This window comes from Lemur catta, chromosome 3 (assembly GCF_020740605.2).
Source record: "Lemur catta isolate mLemCat1 chromosome 3, mLemCat1.pri, whole genome shotgun sequence".
NCBI lineage: Eukaryota > Metazoa > Chordata > Mammalia > Primates > Lemuridae > Lemur > Lemur catta.
This window is the reverse complement of record NC_059130.1, coordinates 66087229-66104814: the sequence shown is the minus strand read 5'-3', so window position 1 is coordinate 66104814 and position 17586 is coordinate 66087229. Positions and strand designations below refer to the sequence as shown.

The window sequence follows — 17586 nt, the reverse complement described above, 5'->3', positions numbered from 1 at the left end:
TTAACAATAAAATATTCTAATATTAATTTCCAAGAACTGGTTTACCTCAGAAGTTAGAACTGGTGACCTGTTGGCCAAATGCTAGCCCACACTTTTTTTTTAATGTTTAAAAATTTTTAACTTTTTTTTTTTTTTTGAGACAGAGTCTCACCTCTGTTGCCTGGGCTAGAGTGCCATGGAGGTCAACCTAGCTCTCAGCAACTTCAAACTCCTGGGCTCAAGTGATCCTTGCCTCAGCCTCCCAAGTAGCTGGGACTACAGGCGTGCGCCACCACACCCAGCTAATTTTTACTATTTTTAGTAGAGACGGGGTCTCACTCTTGCTCAGGCTGGTCTCAAACTCCTGAGCTCAAGTGATCCTCCCACCTCGGCCTACCAGAGTGCTAGGATTACAGACGTGAGCCACCACGCCTAGCCAAATTTTTAACTTTTTCACTCTGGTAGGCCAACGCAGGCGGATCATTTGAGCTCAGGAGTTCGAGACCAGCCTGAGCAAGAGCAAGACCCTGTCTCTACTAAACACAGAAAGAAATGATTTGGACAGCTAAAAATATATATAGAAAAAAAATTAGCTGGGCATGGTGGCGCATGCCTGTAGTCCCAGCTACTCGGGAGGCTGAGGCAGGAGGATTGCCTGAGCCCAGGAGTCTGAGGTTGCTGTGAGCAAGGCTGACGCCACGGCACTCTAGCCCGGGCAACAGAGTAAGACTCTGTCTCAAAAAAAAAAAAAAAAAAAAATTTAATTTCTTGCCTCTCTTCTTTTTTATTAGTGCTGATTATGCAAGGCAATAACTCACACTTAAAAAACAACAAAAAGAGCTAAAGTTTAAAAAATCAGAAGGCACATAAAAACTAGAATTTGCAAGTTCTCTTGAAATAGAAGATCGAAGTAAACTGAACCCATTCAGCAATAATCAGATAGAGACGGAAACTGAATAGCAGCATGCATTTAGCATGTACTCTAGTTCTCCAACTTATTATAGCCTTATTCCACCTCTACAATGCAGGCATATGCACTTACATTCACCCACTTTATACCTTTACATTCCTGACATCTGTAGATACTGGATATTTAAGTAGGTCCTGTATTCTCACTTTGTTTTTATAAAGATGGTACATGTTCATTACAAAATATTTAAGTACAGAGGCTTAAAAGAAATCATTCAAAATGCTACCACCTAGAAGACATTTCCATTTGAAAAATCTTATTAATAACATTTGCATGGTTTCCAATGTTTAGCTGCCTTACAAATAATGCTACAGTGAACTGGATTCAAACAGCCTATAAATTTTGTACTTCTAAAGAAATCTGAGTAACTTTTTCTTCTTAATAATTTCTCAACAATGGGATCATAAGGAGGTCGAATGAAATTAAGTTCATGCCTTTTATGTGATAACATATTTGTAAGTCACCAGAAAATTATCTACAAGCCATCAGGAAAATGTCACTATACTTATTCTATATTCTACCATATTCAACATTCATTGGAGTTTGCAATCTTGATCTCTTCGGGCAGAAATGGCAGGAGATAGCTTATTTAACTTGCTTTTTTTTTAGTAAGTGATGCTGATAATTTTGCCCTTATAGATTATCAGTTCCTTATGCGATTAAACTTTGAGTCATCACATCACACTTTTGTTAATAATGTAAGAGGACTCAAGAAAACTTTTATTTTCATACTATCAGGACTTCTGAAAAAGACTAAACACATTTGTGAATGATAAATAGGGAGAAGTAGGAATGGTGATGATTATTAACTAGAGTCATTCAACTGTGAAGCTAGAAATGCAAAAAATATTCCTTTTCTAAAATCTAGCCATCTTAAGTTACATAATGTGAGGCAAGCAAATTTACTATCACAAATGTCTACCATAAGAATGATATACAAACATACAACAGAAAAATCTGAAAGTTGGTATCAAGGAACAAGAACTGAAATACAATGTTATTTCTATTATTATAATATACATGAGAAAAACTTGCTGTTAATCAAATCAAATGATGATCAGAGGCCAGGTGCGGTGGCTCACACCTGTAATTCTAGCACTCTGGGAGGCCCAGGCAGGAGGATTGCTTGAGCTCAGGAGTTCAAAACAAGCCTGAGCAAGAGCAAGACCCTGTCTCTACTGAAAATAGAAAAAACCGATGGATGTGGCAGCACAAGCCTATAGTCCTAACTACTTGAGGCAGAGGGATTACCCAAGCCCAGGAGTTTGAGGTTGCACTGCGCTATGATGATGCCACTGCACTCTAAACAGGCAACAGAGCAAGACTCTGCCTCCAAAAAGAAAAAAAAGGATGATCAGAATAAGTTAGAAGCCAATTATTCTAATTTCTTCATTTCCTTTTTCCTATTACCTTTTTTTAAGAGACAAGGTCTCACTTTGTCACCCAGGCTGGAGTGCAGTGGCATGGTTATAGCTCAAAGCAGCCTTGAACTCCTGGGCTCAAGCAATCCTCCTGCCTCAGCCTCCCAAGTAGCTGGGACTACAAGTGTGTGCCACCATACGCGGATAACTTTTTAAATTTTTTTGTAGAGGCAGGATTTCACTATGTTGTCCAAGCTAGTCTTGAACTACTGGCCTCAAGTGATCCTCCCACCTTGGCCTCCCAAAGTGTTGGGATTACAAGTGTGAGCCACCATGCCCAGCCCGTTTTTGCTACTTTCATATGACTGGAGAATTCTGAAATTAAGTGATCAATTTTATAAGCAAGCCTATACATGTTCTATAAGCCTCTTGATCTAAAGGGAGAAACGTTTTTAACCAAAGACCAGTGCTAAGCTTTATTATACTCTATCTGGTTTTCCATAATTAGTAAAATGTTCACAGTAATACAAGAGGAGTGGAGAAGGGGAAAAGAAGCTGAATTGTTAATAGTTCATCGTATTTACTAGAAAAAAATAAAGACTACCTAAACTATTTTTTTTAAAGCTTTTAAAATTCATGAGTTACTTTTCCATTTTCAGAGAGGTGGGCTTCAATCTCACCCTAATCTATTACTGTATGCTACGCAACAAAGAAGAGCATAAGTGCTTCACTTAAGGGGAAAAAGGCACATGACAGAAATTTTTTAAAGAACATGTAAGGCAGGATTCCTTTTTTAAATTTCAACTGTATGACAAGTTATGAAATTATTACCTGAATGTTTGATACCTTAATTAAATGGATTTAGATTATTACCTGGACACTGTTTTCTTGTGTTTGGAGAGGTTGTCTTACATGAGGCAACGAAGGCTGAGTTCCTAATTTCCTATCTAAAAATACTTCCTTGCTGCAAGCGTAACACCATACTCGAAGAGTGGTAAGGTTCACAGTTAGATAATGCTTTGTCTCCTGCATAATTTCATACGAGAGGGAGAAGAGGAGCCAAAATTAGACATACTTGAAAACATTTCTTCAAAAGATCATAGAAAATAAACTGCTGGCCTTTGATGAACAACATGTTCAAAAGAGGTAATATATAGCACCAAAACAAATTTTTACATAAACTGCTAAAGTATAGTGAATAGTAACAATATCTAAGCCCACTTTAGAAATTATTCTATTGTCATTTTCCTCCCACTATTCATTATACAAAGATAAATAAAAGAGTATCTCTGCATCTCACAAATAAGTATAACACAAGAAAGTAACTGACAACAGCAAATAACTATTCTAGGAAATCAGAATGGCAAAAGCACAGAAATGACATGGGTCAAAGCATAGATAAACTCAAGCAATAGGGAATATATGATCTTGGAGAAATAAAAGTCCAGCCTTTCTCAACCAGAATTTTGCAAGAGAATTAAGCCCTATAGAAAATGACTTGAGTGACTGATTTCACAATTCTCCCAAGGATGATACATAGCAAGTACCATTCTAGATGCACAAAAGAGAAGCAAATCATGCACAATGATGCCTTAGAGCTTTGAGTATATGGGCTTACTTAATTCTCTTGAGGAATCCTGGTTGAGAACAGTTGATGTTGTAGAGACATCAATGTGCATCTTAAAAACAGTGCATTTGAGAAACGTACAGTATAGAATGGGAGCTCTACCTTATACTCTAAAATAGGCATGCCAGAGTCACATGGGAAGTACCAAATAACCAGAGCAAAGTAGAAAGGAGACTCCAATTAGGATGATGCGCAGGAAAAGGCGATAGGATATGAGTTGAGACTTGAAGTTAGCCAGGCCGTGTCACAAACCTAAGCATCCATTCTCTGACTTCAACCTCCATAACCTTCTAATAATATCTCAGCTATCACCTCCACATATCTGGACATACACTTTTTAAATCAATACTTTCTTAATTACTAATTTATTCTAATATTCATCTTCTTAGCACCCCTCTATCTTTCACAGAGAGTATAAGTAAAGTTTTAACTCATAAACGAGCACAAAATTTTGAATTACAACATGCATTAATAATGTTATATTGGGTCCCTCTCTTTCAGGCTCTCTTGTTAAAAATGTCTTGTACTAAACATTTTTATATACATACCTGGGAATGTATGGTGCTATGATCTACTTGTGATTCACCACAGCCAACATATGAACATCTATTCTATAATTAAACAGGAAGAAAAATAAGATATTTTATATGTGTATATTTATAATAGCATTATAATTTTATTTACAATTAAGTTTTGATTACATGTTTTAACTCAATGATTAAATGCCTTTCCATTGTCAGCTAATTTAACCAAAAGGTACAAGACATAAAATAAAACCAGAATATATATTTCTAAGCCAAAAGCTACAACATTTCTAATAAAAAGCAAGAGTAAAATATCTCAGGATGATTTACTAAAAACTCTGCAGAAGCACTATAAGCTAAAATCCTTCCAAAGTTTAATTTATTGTTATCAATAATGATCTTTAAAAAACATGTTTATTTACAAAAATCCCTTTAAGTATCAAAATTTATTGTGGTTATCATTAATCAGATTTACATTTATTATTATTATAACAAACATTTCAGGAAAAAACATACACATACCTCCAGGCATGCCCAAAGATTTGGTCCTCTGACTTTACAATCCTGACAAGTACCCTATGAAAAGAAATTGAAATGACATTTCTTATATTGACACAACCAAACACAATTCACTAATAATATCACACATATTTTAAAAAGGGACTGATGAACATAGAGTACTATAGTAATTTATGAAAAAATGCATAATTGGGATAAAAGTGAATATAATGTTTTGTAGAAGAAAAAATCTATATCTTACATGAGATTTTTGGATCAAATCTTCTTTTGTTATTTCACCAACAGAATCCAAATGTGGACAATAATTTCGAAAAGCTGACATTTTGTTAGAAATTTTCTCCTGTTTCCCAAGGCTTTCAAAATGAGGTAATACCTGTAGGAAAAGTGACACAAAAAATTAATTTAAAGATGCTTCTGGCCAGGCGAGGTGGCTCACGTCTATAATTCTTGCACTTTGGGAGGCCAAGGTGGGAGGATTGCTTGAGGCCAGGAGTTTGAGACCAGCCTGAGCAACAGCAAGATCCCATCTCCACAAAAAAATAGAAAAATTAGCCAGGTCTGGTGGCATGCACCTATAGTCCTAGCCACCCAAGAGGCTGAGACAGGATCCCATGAGGTTGCAGTGAGCTATGATGACACCACTGCAGTGTAACCCTGGCAACAGAGTGAGAGACCCCGTCTCAAAAAAAAAAAAAAAAAGCTAACTTATTAAAAATAATTTAAATAAAAGATAACATAAGAATGATACGTTTACAAGTCTACCCTGGAAAAGAGTATATTTTCAAATACCTATAAGTTTTCATAATTGAAGTTAATTTGAACATTGGAAATTTCTCTACCAAATAAACATTTTATTAAAATTGACACCTAGAAACAAATATAAGTTTGGTTCTCCATGACCTTTGCTGCTTTTTCCCGCTCTCCCATTTCACTTTTTATGGATAAATTAAAGGACAATTATGCAAGTTATTCAATTTTGAAGCATTTTTATCTTTTTTTAAAAAAGATATCCTTAGGGTGGAATAGGAAGTGAAATGAAACTTCAAATGAAAAGCTTCATTTTTCCCACTAACAGCAGGCCCTATTGATAATATAAAAGAATTCATCTGGTATCCTGGCATTATACCAGGAGAGCCCCTTTATATCAGGGTTTCTCAATCCTGGCACTATTCACGCCAAGGGCTAGGTAATTCTTTATTGCAAGGGATTGTCCTATGCCTTCCAGGATATTTAGCAACCAACATTCTTGCTTCTACCCACTAGAGCCACAAAACTCCAACCACCACTGAGCTCAGACAACCAGTATCTCTAGACAGAACGCAAACTTTACTGAGTTCACAGTGCGCAGTTCAAGTAAAGTGAGTGACTTCTGAATAAAGATCTCAAGTCTAATTCAGTATTTCCAGATCTTCTTTTGGTTGTACATTTTTAGTAACAGGGCTTTTCTTGCCTTAATTCATCTTTGGGGTTTAGAACACTATTTGGGAAAGAGATAAGGAACTTATCAGGACAGAATGAAACAGTATGAAAGTTTTACATTCAGAAATATTATAAAATTAATTTATTTTATGGTTTGTAAGTTATTCAATAAACCTGCAGGTCAATGTAATAGTTTATGCTGTATACAACCCCTTTGTTACCCTATAGCCTATAATAGTGTTTGTCGGCAGTTTGCTGAAATATTAACAAATTAGTAAACCATTAAAACAAAAAGGAAGGCTGAGCAAAATCAAATCAAATAATCAATCCACTATTATACTGCAACACACAAAATTCACCAGGAACCACTCTACGGTTAATAGTGAAAACATTTCTAAATGTTACATTACTACATAATATTAAATAAGCCATGCTCCAGCCTTTCAGAGCGTGAAGTTAAATTTACAGTATTTGCTAATATTTTCTATTTCTTATTTATGTTTGGGGAAAGGTTTGACAATCTTTCCCACCTACCTCTCACTTCCTTTTTGGTTAGATTCCTCTGCCCTCCTACCCGATTACTTTCAATGATGGCCAAGATGGAGTAACAAGAGTCCAGATTTACATTCTCATCTTAAATAACTAAAAAAACAGACAAAATATATAAAACAATGTTTTTCAGACAATGGACAACAGGCAGTGCAGGACATTGGTCCTAAGAAGATAAAAACAAGGTGAGCCCTATGATCACCCCAACTTATTGCCCGGAGAGAATGTCTAGGCCACATTGCAGCTAGGGGAAAACCCAAGCAGAATCTGGCAGTCTCCTTGAGTGGAGACTTTAGGGAGGCCAGGGTGGTTAGATCTCGGTAACAGAGAGGAAAGGATCATATAGACAGTGAATGAGCTCTGGAGATCTGTAAAGAGCTACCATTAAATATTCATTCAGTTGAGCACCGGTAAACACATACATGTGATTAAACTACCCCAAGATAGGGAAAGAACCACAGGAAAGGAGTAGGTAGAACAATTCTCAAAGCCTACATAGGGCTGTTTGTGTTCCCACCAGCCAGAGTTGAAATTCTTCATAACAGAGAAGGGTACTAAGAAGCGTATTGCTTCAGCAATGGGAAAAAAATTGTCCTTAACCTAAAGGTTACATTCGTTCTGCCTTTGAAAACCTCAAAAAGAAGTCTTAAAAGGATCAAATTGTTCCCAAGGAACTGTATCCCAGAACAAAACATAAGGACATTTAAAGGAATGAAAAAATCTAGTACCCAAACAAGGTAAAAATCACAATGGCTGGCATCCAATAAAAAACTACAGAAGGGCCAGGCACAGTGGTTCATGCCTGTAATCCTAGCACTCTGGAACACCGAGAAGGGAGGATCACTTGAGGTCAGGAGTTTGAGACCAACCTGAGCAACAGCGAGACCCTGTCTCTACTAAAAAAAAAAAAAAAAAAAAAAAAATTGAAAAAATTAGCCGGGTGAGTGCCTATAGTCCCCGCTATTCGGGAGGCTGAGGCAAGAGGATGGCTTGAGCCCAGGAGTATGAGGTTGCTGTGAGCTAGGCTGATGCCACAGCACTCACTCTAGCCGCAGCAACAAAGCAAGACTCTGTCTCAAAAAAAAAATTACAGACATACAAAGAAGGAAAATCTGACCCACAGTGAGGAGAAAAAGAAGACACCCAGAAATAACACAGATGATATTAATAGAATAAAGCATACACATGTTAAGGAGAAACATGGAAGACAGAAAAAAAAGACACAAATTAAGTTTCTACAGATTAAAAACACAATGTCTGAGGTGAAAAATACAGTGGCTGAGATTAATAGCAAATTAGACAATGTAAAAGAATAATGAACTTGAAGGCATGGCAAAAGAAACTATCCAAATTAAAACACATAGAGAAGATTTAAAACATTAAATCAGAGCATTAGTGAGACAGATGCGGACATGTTCAAGATTTGACAAAAACTATAACCATACAGATTCACAAGCAATTCAAACTCAAAGCCCAAAACGCATGAACAAACTACACCATGGCACATCAAAAACAAGTTGCTTGGCCGGGCTCACACCTATAATCCTAGCACTCTGGGAGGCCGAAGTGGGTGGATCACTTGAGGTCAGGGTTCGAGACCAGCCTGAGCAAGAGCGAGACCCCATCTCTACTAAAAATAGAAAGAAATTATCTGGACAACTAAAAATATATATAGAAAAAAAAATTAGCTGGGCATGGTGGCGCATGCCTGTAGTCCCAGCTACTGGGGAGGCTGAGGCAGTAGGATCGCTTGAGCCCAGGAGTTTGAGGTTGCTGTGAGCTAGGCTGACGCCACGGCACCCACTCTAGCCCAAGCAACAAAGCGAGACTCTGTCTCAAAAAAAAAAAAAAAAAAAACAAGTTGCTTAAAACTAGTGAAGAAAAAAAGAAGAAGAAGAAGAAAAGGTCTGTAGCCACACCCTAACAGAAAAAAAAAATGTTAAAAGCAGCCAACAAAGACCCACAATGTACAGAGAAACAAGAAATGACAGCAGACTTCTCACTGGAAATAATGCAAGCCAGAAAACAGTGGGACAACATGTTTAAAGTACTGAAAGAACACTGTCAACCTAGAATTCCATACCTGGTGAATACCTTACAAAACAAAATGAAAATAAGGACTTCTTTAGGCATACAAAAGCAGAATTTATCACCAGCATATCTACACTATAAAACCCGTATGTATCCTTCAACATTCTTCTATGGTCACATAATCATACACAAATACACAAGGCCTTATTTGTCACTGTTTCTTCAACAAACATGCAATCATTTACCACTTTTTTGAATACTGCTTTTTTTGTTCAGTAATACTTTAATGGACATCCTTCTATGTTGTTTTCATGAATATACAATACTTCATGATGCATGCACTGCAGAAATTATTTAATCAATCCTTCTATTCATGGACATTTACTTTGTTTCCACATTGTGCCACTTTGTCTCCATATTCTGCCATTAAAAATATCCTTGTAGTCTATAGCCATACCACCCTGAACATGCCCGATCTCTTTTCGCCCCAGAAGCTAAGCAGGTCGGGCCTGGGTAGTGCTTGGATGGGAAAAATATCCTTGTAAATATAATCTCACGTGGGCTGGTTGGTCTTGCAAGATTACTTTCCAAAGGGGCTATACTAACATGTATTTCACTAACATCATAAGGGAATACCATGTTCTGCACAATACCACCATTTTCTCTACTAGCTAAAGGTACTGTTTTTTAAATTCTGTCATTTGATGGACATATTGTTATATTTCACTAGTACTTTAATTAATTTGCATTACCCTAACAACCAGTAAGTCTGAGTGTCTTTTCACGAATGTTACAGCCTCCTGAATTTGCTTTACTAACTGCTTCTTTAAATCTTTTGCCCTTTTTACTATTAGGTCCATAGCCACTTCCTGTAAAATTAATCCTCTGTGCTCTATATTGCAGAATATTTTTTCAAACTTATCTATTTAGTTTTTTAATTATGGTAAAATATACATAACATAAAATTTACCACCTTAACTATCTTTTAGCATACTTAAGCATACTTAAAGATGGTTAAGTAGCGTTCAGTACATTTATCCTGTTACACAACCAATCTCCAGAACCTACACTCATTAACTTCCCTATTCCCCATTCCCCTAGCCCCTGGCAATCACTATTATACTTTCTGTCTCTATGAATTTGACTAGGTACCTCCCAAGTGGAATCATACAGTGTATCTTTTTGTGACTCTCATATTTTACTTAACATAATGTCTTCAAGGTGCATCCATGTTGCAGTGTGTATCAGAATTTCTTTCCTTTTCCAGTTTGAAAACATTCTACTGTATATCACATTTTGTTTATCCATTCATCTGTCAATGGACACTTGGGTTTTAAGTGATATTTCACTGTGGTTTTAACTTCCATTTTCCCAATGATTAGTGATGTTGAGCATCTTTTCATATGCTTGATGGCCATTTTATACAGATCTTCTTTGGGGAAGTGTCTATTCAAGCCCTTTATCCACTTTTTAATCAGGTTATTTGATTTTTTAATTTAATTTTTTTCCTATTAAGTTGTAGGAGTTCCTCATATGTTTTGGATATTAACCCCTTAGCAAATATAGAGCTTCCAAATACTTTCTCCCATTCTGTAGGTTGCCTTTGCAGTTTGTTGATTGTTTCCTTTGCTGTGCAGAAGCTTTTTAGTTTGATATAGTCCCTCTAATCTATTTTTGCTTTTGTTGCCTGTGCTTTCAGTGTCACATCCAAGAAATCGTTCCCAAGACCAATGTCAAGAAGCTTTCACTCATGTTTTCTTACTTCAACAGATTCAGGGGGTACAAGTGGAGTTTTGTTCCCCCTTATGTTTTCTTCTAGGAGTTGTGCCTACCACTTATATCAGTGAGTGAGTGATTTGAAGTCCTGGTCATTTATTTATCTTCCTATCATAGGCATCTAGAACACCTGCCACATGGAAGGAACACGCAAGGAAGGAAAGAATGTAACACGGTAAAAAAAAATTTTTTTAAGAGACGGGGTGTTGCTATTTTGTCCAAACTGGTCTTGAACTACTGGCCTCAAGCAACAGTCCCACCTCAGCCTCCTAAAGTGCTGAAATTACCTGCATGAGCCACCACATCCAGCCATAAATATGGCTCTAACTGAAGCCCGTTTCAAGTTTTGCCTATGTTTCTGGTGTCATATCCAAGCAATCACTGCCAAATCCAAGATCCAAGTTTTTCCCTGTTTTCTTCTAAGGGTTAGTTTTGCCACTTATGTTTTAGGTCTTTGATCCACTTGAGTTAATTTTTTGTATGTGGTACAGAGTAAAGGTCCCATTTCATTCCTTTGTATGTGGATATACAGTTTGCTCAACACCATGCTGAAAAGACTGTCCTTTCCCCACTGAATGGCCTTCGCACCACTGTCAAAAATCATTTGACCACATACAGCACATGACGGCTGATATCTGGGCTGTCTATTCTATTCCACTGGTTTATGTCTGTCTTAATGCCAATACTGTCATTGACTTCCCTATGGTATCCTTTACCATTAAAAGGTTTTAATTTTTATAAAATTAAATATACATCTTATTTTGTAATAGCTTCTGAGTTTCTGAGATTGAAGTTTCCTTCATCCTAGTTTGTGTAACTAAATCTGTAGAATATCCTTGCATATTTTCACAAGGTTTTAATCCATATGGAATTTATCTTAAGACAAGAACCCAATTTTATTTCTTCCAGATGGGCAAGACAGTTGTACCAGCACCACCTATTAAATAATCTACTCATTTCCCACTGAATTGTAATACTACCTTTATCACTTATTAAATTTGTACATATAATGGATTTCTGGATTATCTATTTGTTTCTGCTAATCTGTCCATGCAAATACTATATTAATCTGATTACCTCTGTACAGAATATTTTTATAAGACACATCTCCTCAGTAATCCTTTTCAATCCCCTTAGCTATTCTTTGAATATACTGGAAAACATGAGTTTTACTTATTTTCTAATATTAACACCAATTATTATTTAACTTTACTGTTATAATGCATTTACTAGAACCTCTAAGACAACACTGAATAGAAATATGATCATGGGCACCCTCGTCAAGTTCTTAATTTTAGTGATCTTGACATTTAATGTATTTGCTACAATTTCCTTCTCTTCTTAATTCACTTAGATATTTTATAGTCTTGATGAACTTTGTCAAATGCTTTCTCAACAGTTACTAATGGCTTACTAAATTTCTTGCTTCATTTGTTCATATAATCCATTATATTAAGATTTGATACTTAATGATCCTTGCATTGACGCAATATACCCTATTGGATCAAAGTGCATTACTAGTCTGTTGCTTCATACTTATATTCCATTGACTAACATCATATTTAGAAATTTTATATTTCTAGACATAAGTAAGGTTGATCTTCATTGGCAGCATTTTTTTTTTTTTTTTTTTGCTCTCTCTGGTACTTCAATCAGGAGGATTAGCAGCATTTTGATCAGAGATAAAGTGTATGCGTTTCACAGGCCAGGCTCAGTGGCTCATGTCTGTAATTCTTGCACTTTGGGAGGCCAAGGTGGGAGAACTGCTTGAGCCCAGGAGTTGGAGGATAGAGTGCTATGATGACGCCACTGCATTCTAGCCCCAGAAACAGAGCAAGACCCTGTCTCAAAAAAAAAAAAAAAAAAAAAAAAAAGTTTATGTGCTTCACAGAATGCACTAAGTAGCTCTGCAACTTTGATAGTGAAGAACAGGGTTCATTCTTATTATGATGATGTGTTTGTTCTTCAACAATTAAATGAAATTCAGCTGCAAAACCATCTGCTATGCTGCTTTTTTCAAGGACAAATCTTCAATCATCTTTTGAATCCTTTCATGGGAACTGGTCAAGTTTTTATTTCGCGGGTCAATTTTACTCATTTGTATTTTGCTATAACATCACCCATTTCCTCTTGAAATAACTTTGGCACCATAGCATTATATGTATATTCTCAAGAGAACTTGCAAAAGATTAATCTTTCCTGTATTTGGGGTCCACGGTGTTTCCTCATTCCTAATCTTGTATATTTTTACTCCATTCTTTTCCCTCATGGAAGAGGTTTTATAGCTGGGCCTCTTGAGATTTTAGTACCCCAGCATTTTTTTTAATGACTGAAATAATATAAAACTTGACTAGACCCTTCTTTGCTTGCACAGGTTAACCACCTGCTTCCTGCTCAGCACCCCTTGTTCTCACAGAAATCATTAACTGCTGAGGTATCGTTTCTTTGTCAAGCAGGTGGCAGAAACTCCAGCGTCACGAGGAAAATCTATGAGCTTGTTTTGCAGGAGGAATGAATGCCCTTGAGAAAGTTGTGACTCACTTCTAATGCCCAGAAGTCTGGGTTACTCAAGGCATTATCTGAAACTAAAAGTAACATAGACTGACTACCCACTTCAGTACTCTGAAACTCCCCCTCCCTTCCTAACTGCATAAAAGCTCTCTACTTCATCCTTTTGTTAAGATGGATCTGAAAGATTTTGCTCTCCCTGTCTTCTCACCTTGGCCAAATTCAATCTCCAAGCACCAGTATCACAATGTTTGGCTTTAGCTGCACATTGGGTATATGAGCCAGAATTTGTAGTTCTTTAACAATTCATTTAGTTCATTGGTCTTTGCAAAGAACCAGCTTTGGGATTTATTTATCCTTTCCACCACTTTTGTTCTGTTGTTCCTAATTCCATTAAGTACAGTTTTGTCCAGTGCTCTATGATATACAAATTGGGGGCTCAACTGCCCATCTACATTAAGTAGAATCAAAACTGCTTCTAAAGATATTACTTTTAAGGGGGGAATACTTCCGGTCTGAAATTTTTTTTTTTTTTTTTTTTTTTTTTTTGAGACAGAGTCTCGCTCTGTAGCCTGGGCTAAAGTGCTGTGGTGTCAGCCTAGCTCGCAGCAACCTCAAACTCCCGGGCTCAAGCCATCCTCCTGCCTCAGCCTCCCAACCAGCTGGGACTGCAGGTGCACATCACTATGCCAGGCTAATTTTTTTCTATTTTTAGTAGAGAAGGGGTCTCTCTCTTGTTCAGGCTGGTCTCGAACTCCTGAGCTCAAGCAATCCTCCCACCTTGGCCTCCCAGACTGCTAAGATTACAGGCGTGAGCCACCACCCAGGCCTGAAATTCTGATCCTACTACCCTAATAGAAGAGAATCAGATGCAGCTGTAGGTGGAAAAAAAAAACGAAGATAATCAGATATTTAATTTTTTTTTTAATTTTAATATTAGGAAAAGTATAGGGACCCATGCTATTAATATATTTGTAACATATCAGGGCATAGTTGATAACCTAAGGAGAACTGTTTAATATTGACAAACTGCCTATATTTACTTGCCTAGTCTATTCCAAAAAGTAAAGCTATTCATAAAAAGTCAGATTTACATGGCAAAGAAGAAAATTATGTCAGGAGAATTGGTAGCTATTTAATAGTTATACATAAAATTAATACGAATGCAGAAGGAAGTCCTCACTAGCAGGTGGCAGAACTGTTCAATATTTTAAACAAAAATTTGGATAAAGATACAGAAGGCAGGCCAGTGAAATCTAATTATAAACTTAAAATTACAACAAATAAGTTTTTAGAGAAAAATTAAACTATTCAGAAAAATAAGCTAAAATTAACAACATGAAATATAATTGAGGATGAAAGTAATATTCTATATTGGGGTTCAAAAAATCTACCATATAAAGTGAGGCCAAAAAAGGTGATTTGGGTATTTAGATTCTAGAACCTAGAAGGTGTATGACACAATACAATTCTTAATCAACAGAATAGGTTTCAGAATAAAAAACTAGCCAGTCTCAATGTACTCATAAACTAAGTAGATTATAGAAGGAATACAGTATTTTATTTAAGAATACTAAAAGCTATAGAATAAGAGTGCCTCCCATAGAAAGCTTTAAAAAAAATAATCCACCATCTCCTAGGTTTGCAACCACAGGTAGGTTTCTTCTCTATGCCTCAGTTCTCTCAACCAAAAAACTGATAAAATTATAAATATCTACTTCATGGTGTTTTGGGAAGGATTAATATGTATTATTAATATATTTATTAATCCATAATTATATAATTACATGTAACAAATATATTAACATATTAACATACATAAAGTACTTAGAAGAGAGTGATACAGCAAGTACTCAATAAATGTCAACTATCATGAGCAACAATTAAAAGCATGGATGTTTACACAGCAGAAAGCAAAAGTTGCAGGACTTGACACGTGTCCCAAATATTCAAATACGATGACAAAGACAGAGGGATCCTTTCTTTTCTATGTAACTTGAGAAAGTTACAATAGCAAATCTAATCAATGGTGAAGATTTTGGTTCAAATACAGATGAACTTTCAAGGAAGTAGCATGTTCCCCATAATTGTTACACTGAGGTTGGATGACCAACTGTCAAAGGTATTTCAAAGGACAGCATTTTGCACTAAAAACTCAGAATTCAATTAAAATTCTACAATTATAGAAAAATTAATTTGTCTTTCAACAGTTTCAACCCAGACTATGGTTCCATCAGTACTAGTCCAGTGGTACCATTTTAAATATCGCACTTTAGATTTAATAGAAAAAATACAACACAATAATAAGTTTATGGATTATCTTCCCATATTCATGGAAGAAAACTCCTACACAATAAAAGCAAGCCAAAAAAAAAAAAAAACCTGACTAACAGAAGTATCAGTGACAAGTGTGATAACAAGCGGGTAAGTTTATTTCATTCTAAATCAATCCATACTAAGTGTTCAAAGAGACTTTTAACCTATGAAATCTATTGACAAACATTTTAAAGAACTGTTTCTTGTCCTTTAAACATAGAAAAACACATTTAGTACTCATCTTTTTAGTTCCCTCTTCCTAAAAACATGTCTCATTGACCCTTTTTCTTTTTTATTTCAAAGTATTAAGGAGGTACAAATGTTTTTGTTACATGGATAGCTTTTATAATGTTTACGTTAGGGCTATTAGTGTGTCCACCACCCTAATAGCATTCACTGTACCTGTTAAATAGATTTTTACCACTCCCCTCCTCCCTCCTCTCCCTCATTGACCCTTAACACTTTAATGAGAGCCTTAAATCTATTAAGAGAAATACATAGTCTCCTAACTGATTTCTCTACCTACAATCTATGTATTCTAGAATCTACTGTTAACATTGCCACAATCATCCTAAAGCATAACTTCAATCTGGCAACCCTATCTCCAAATCAAATCCTTTGAGATTTGTAAATATTAATTAGCATTCTTTACAAAGGAAAGAAAATCTGTCCAATGAATGGCAAAATATGGTCAATTTAGCCTTAGCTAGTTGAAAAATTGTGACAAATGCCAGAAAGTGACAAAATATAAGCAGATTAATAAATGAGAGAGTTCTAATACAGGCTCAAACAAGGGGATGGTAATTTTCACCCTAAGTCTCACTTCTTTTTTTATTTATCTAAACTTTTATTTATTATGGGTACATAATAGTTGTATATCTATTATGGGCACATGTGATGTTTTGATACAGGCATACAATGTGAACTAATCAAATCAGGGTAACTGGGATACCCATCACCTCAGGCATTTAACATTTCTTTGTGTTAGGAATATTCCAATTCTATTCTTTCAGTTATTTCAAAGTATACCTTAACTTATTGGTCATTATAGTCATTTTATTGTTACCAAATATTGTTCATTCTATCTAACTATCCAACTATATTTTTGCATCCATTAATCACCCCCACTTTATCCCCCTCCTCCCTGCTACTCTTCCCAGCCTCTGGTAACTATCGTTCTACTTACTCTCTGTCTCCATGAAATCAATTGTTTTTAACATTTAGCACTCACATATGAGTGAAAACATGCGAGACTTGTCTTTCCGTGCTTGGCTTATCTCACTTAACATAATGTTCTCCAGTTCCATCCATGTTGTTGCAAACGGCAGGATTCCAGTCTTTTTTGTGGCTACATATTAAGAATATTCCATTGTGTATATGTACCACAATTTGTTTATTCATTCATCTGTCGATGGACACTTAGGTTGATTCCATATGTTGGCTACTGCAACAAACGTGGGAGTGCAGGTATCTTTTCAATATACCACTGATTTCCTTTCTCTTGGATATATAACTAGCAGTAGGATTGCTGGGTCATATGGTAGCTCTATTTTTAGTTTGTTGAGAAACCTCCATACTGTTTTCCATAGTGGTCGCACTAATTTACATTCCCACCAACAGGGTATAAGGGTTTCCCTTTCTCCATATCCTCACCAGCATTGGTTATTGCCTGCCTTTTTGATAAAAGCCATTTTAACTAGAGGGAAATGGTATCTCATTATAGTTTTGATTTGCATTTCTCTAGCAACTAATGATGCCGAGTATTTTTTCATATACCTATTGGCCATTTGTATGTCTTCTTTTGAGAAATTCAGATCCTTTGCCCACTGTTAAATGGGATCATTTGATTTTTCCCTATCGAGTTGTTGGAGCTCCTTATATATTCCAGTTATTAATCTCCTGTCAGATGGGTAGTTTGCAAATATCTTCTCACCATTCTGTGGGTTGTCTCTTCACTTTGTTGATTCTTTCCTTTGCTATGTAGAAGCTTTTTAGCTTGATGTGCTT

The 17586-nt window shown here is 36.0% G+C and overlaps 1 protein-coding gene across 4 annotated transcripts in view; it reads right to left on the bottom strand.

Moving 5' to 3' along the window:
* The window catches only part of USP33 (ubiquitin specific peptidase 33), a 61678-nt gene that overhangs the window by 38325 nt on the left and 5767 nt on the right, over window positions 1–17586 (bottom strand). For 3 of the 4 annotated variants that reach the window (XM_045547710.1, XM_045547712.1, XM_045547713.1), the window contains exons 2-5: window positions 5222–5353; window positions 4984–5037; window positions 4486–4548; window positions 3184–3336 (exon numbers count right to left, since the gene is read on the bottom strand). In XM_045547710.1, coding sequence (XP_045403666.1) covers window positions 3184–3336; window positions 4486–4548; window positions 4984–5037; window positions 5222–5302 — 351 coding nt within the window. In that variant the 5' untranslated portion in view covers window positions 5303–5353. Of the gene's footprint in view, window positions 1–3183; window positions 3337–4485; window positions 4549–4983; window positions 5038–5221; window positions 5354–6933; window positions 7014–17586 lie in introns of those variants that run through there. The other variant, XM_045547711.1, reaches the window with a different exon arrangement.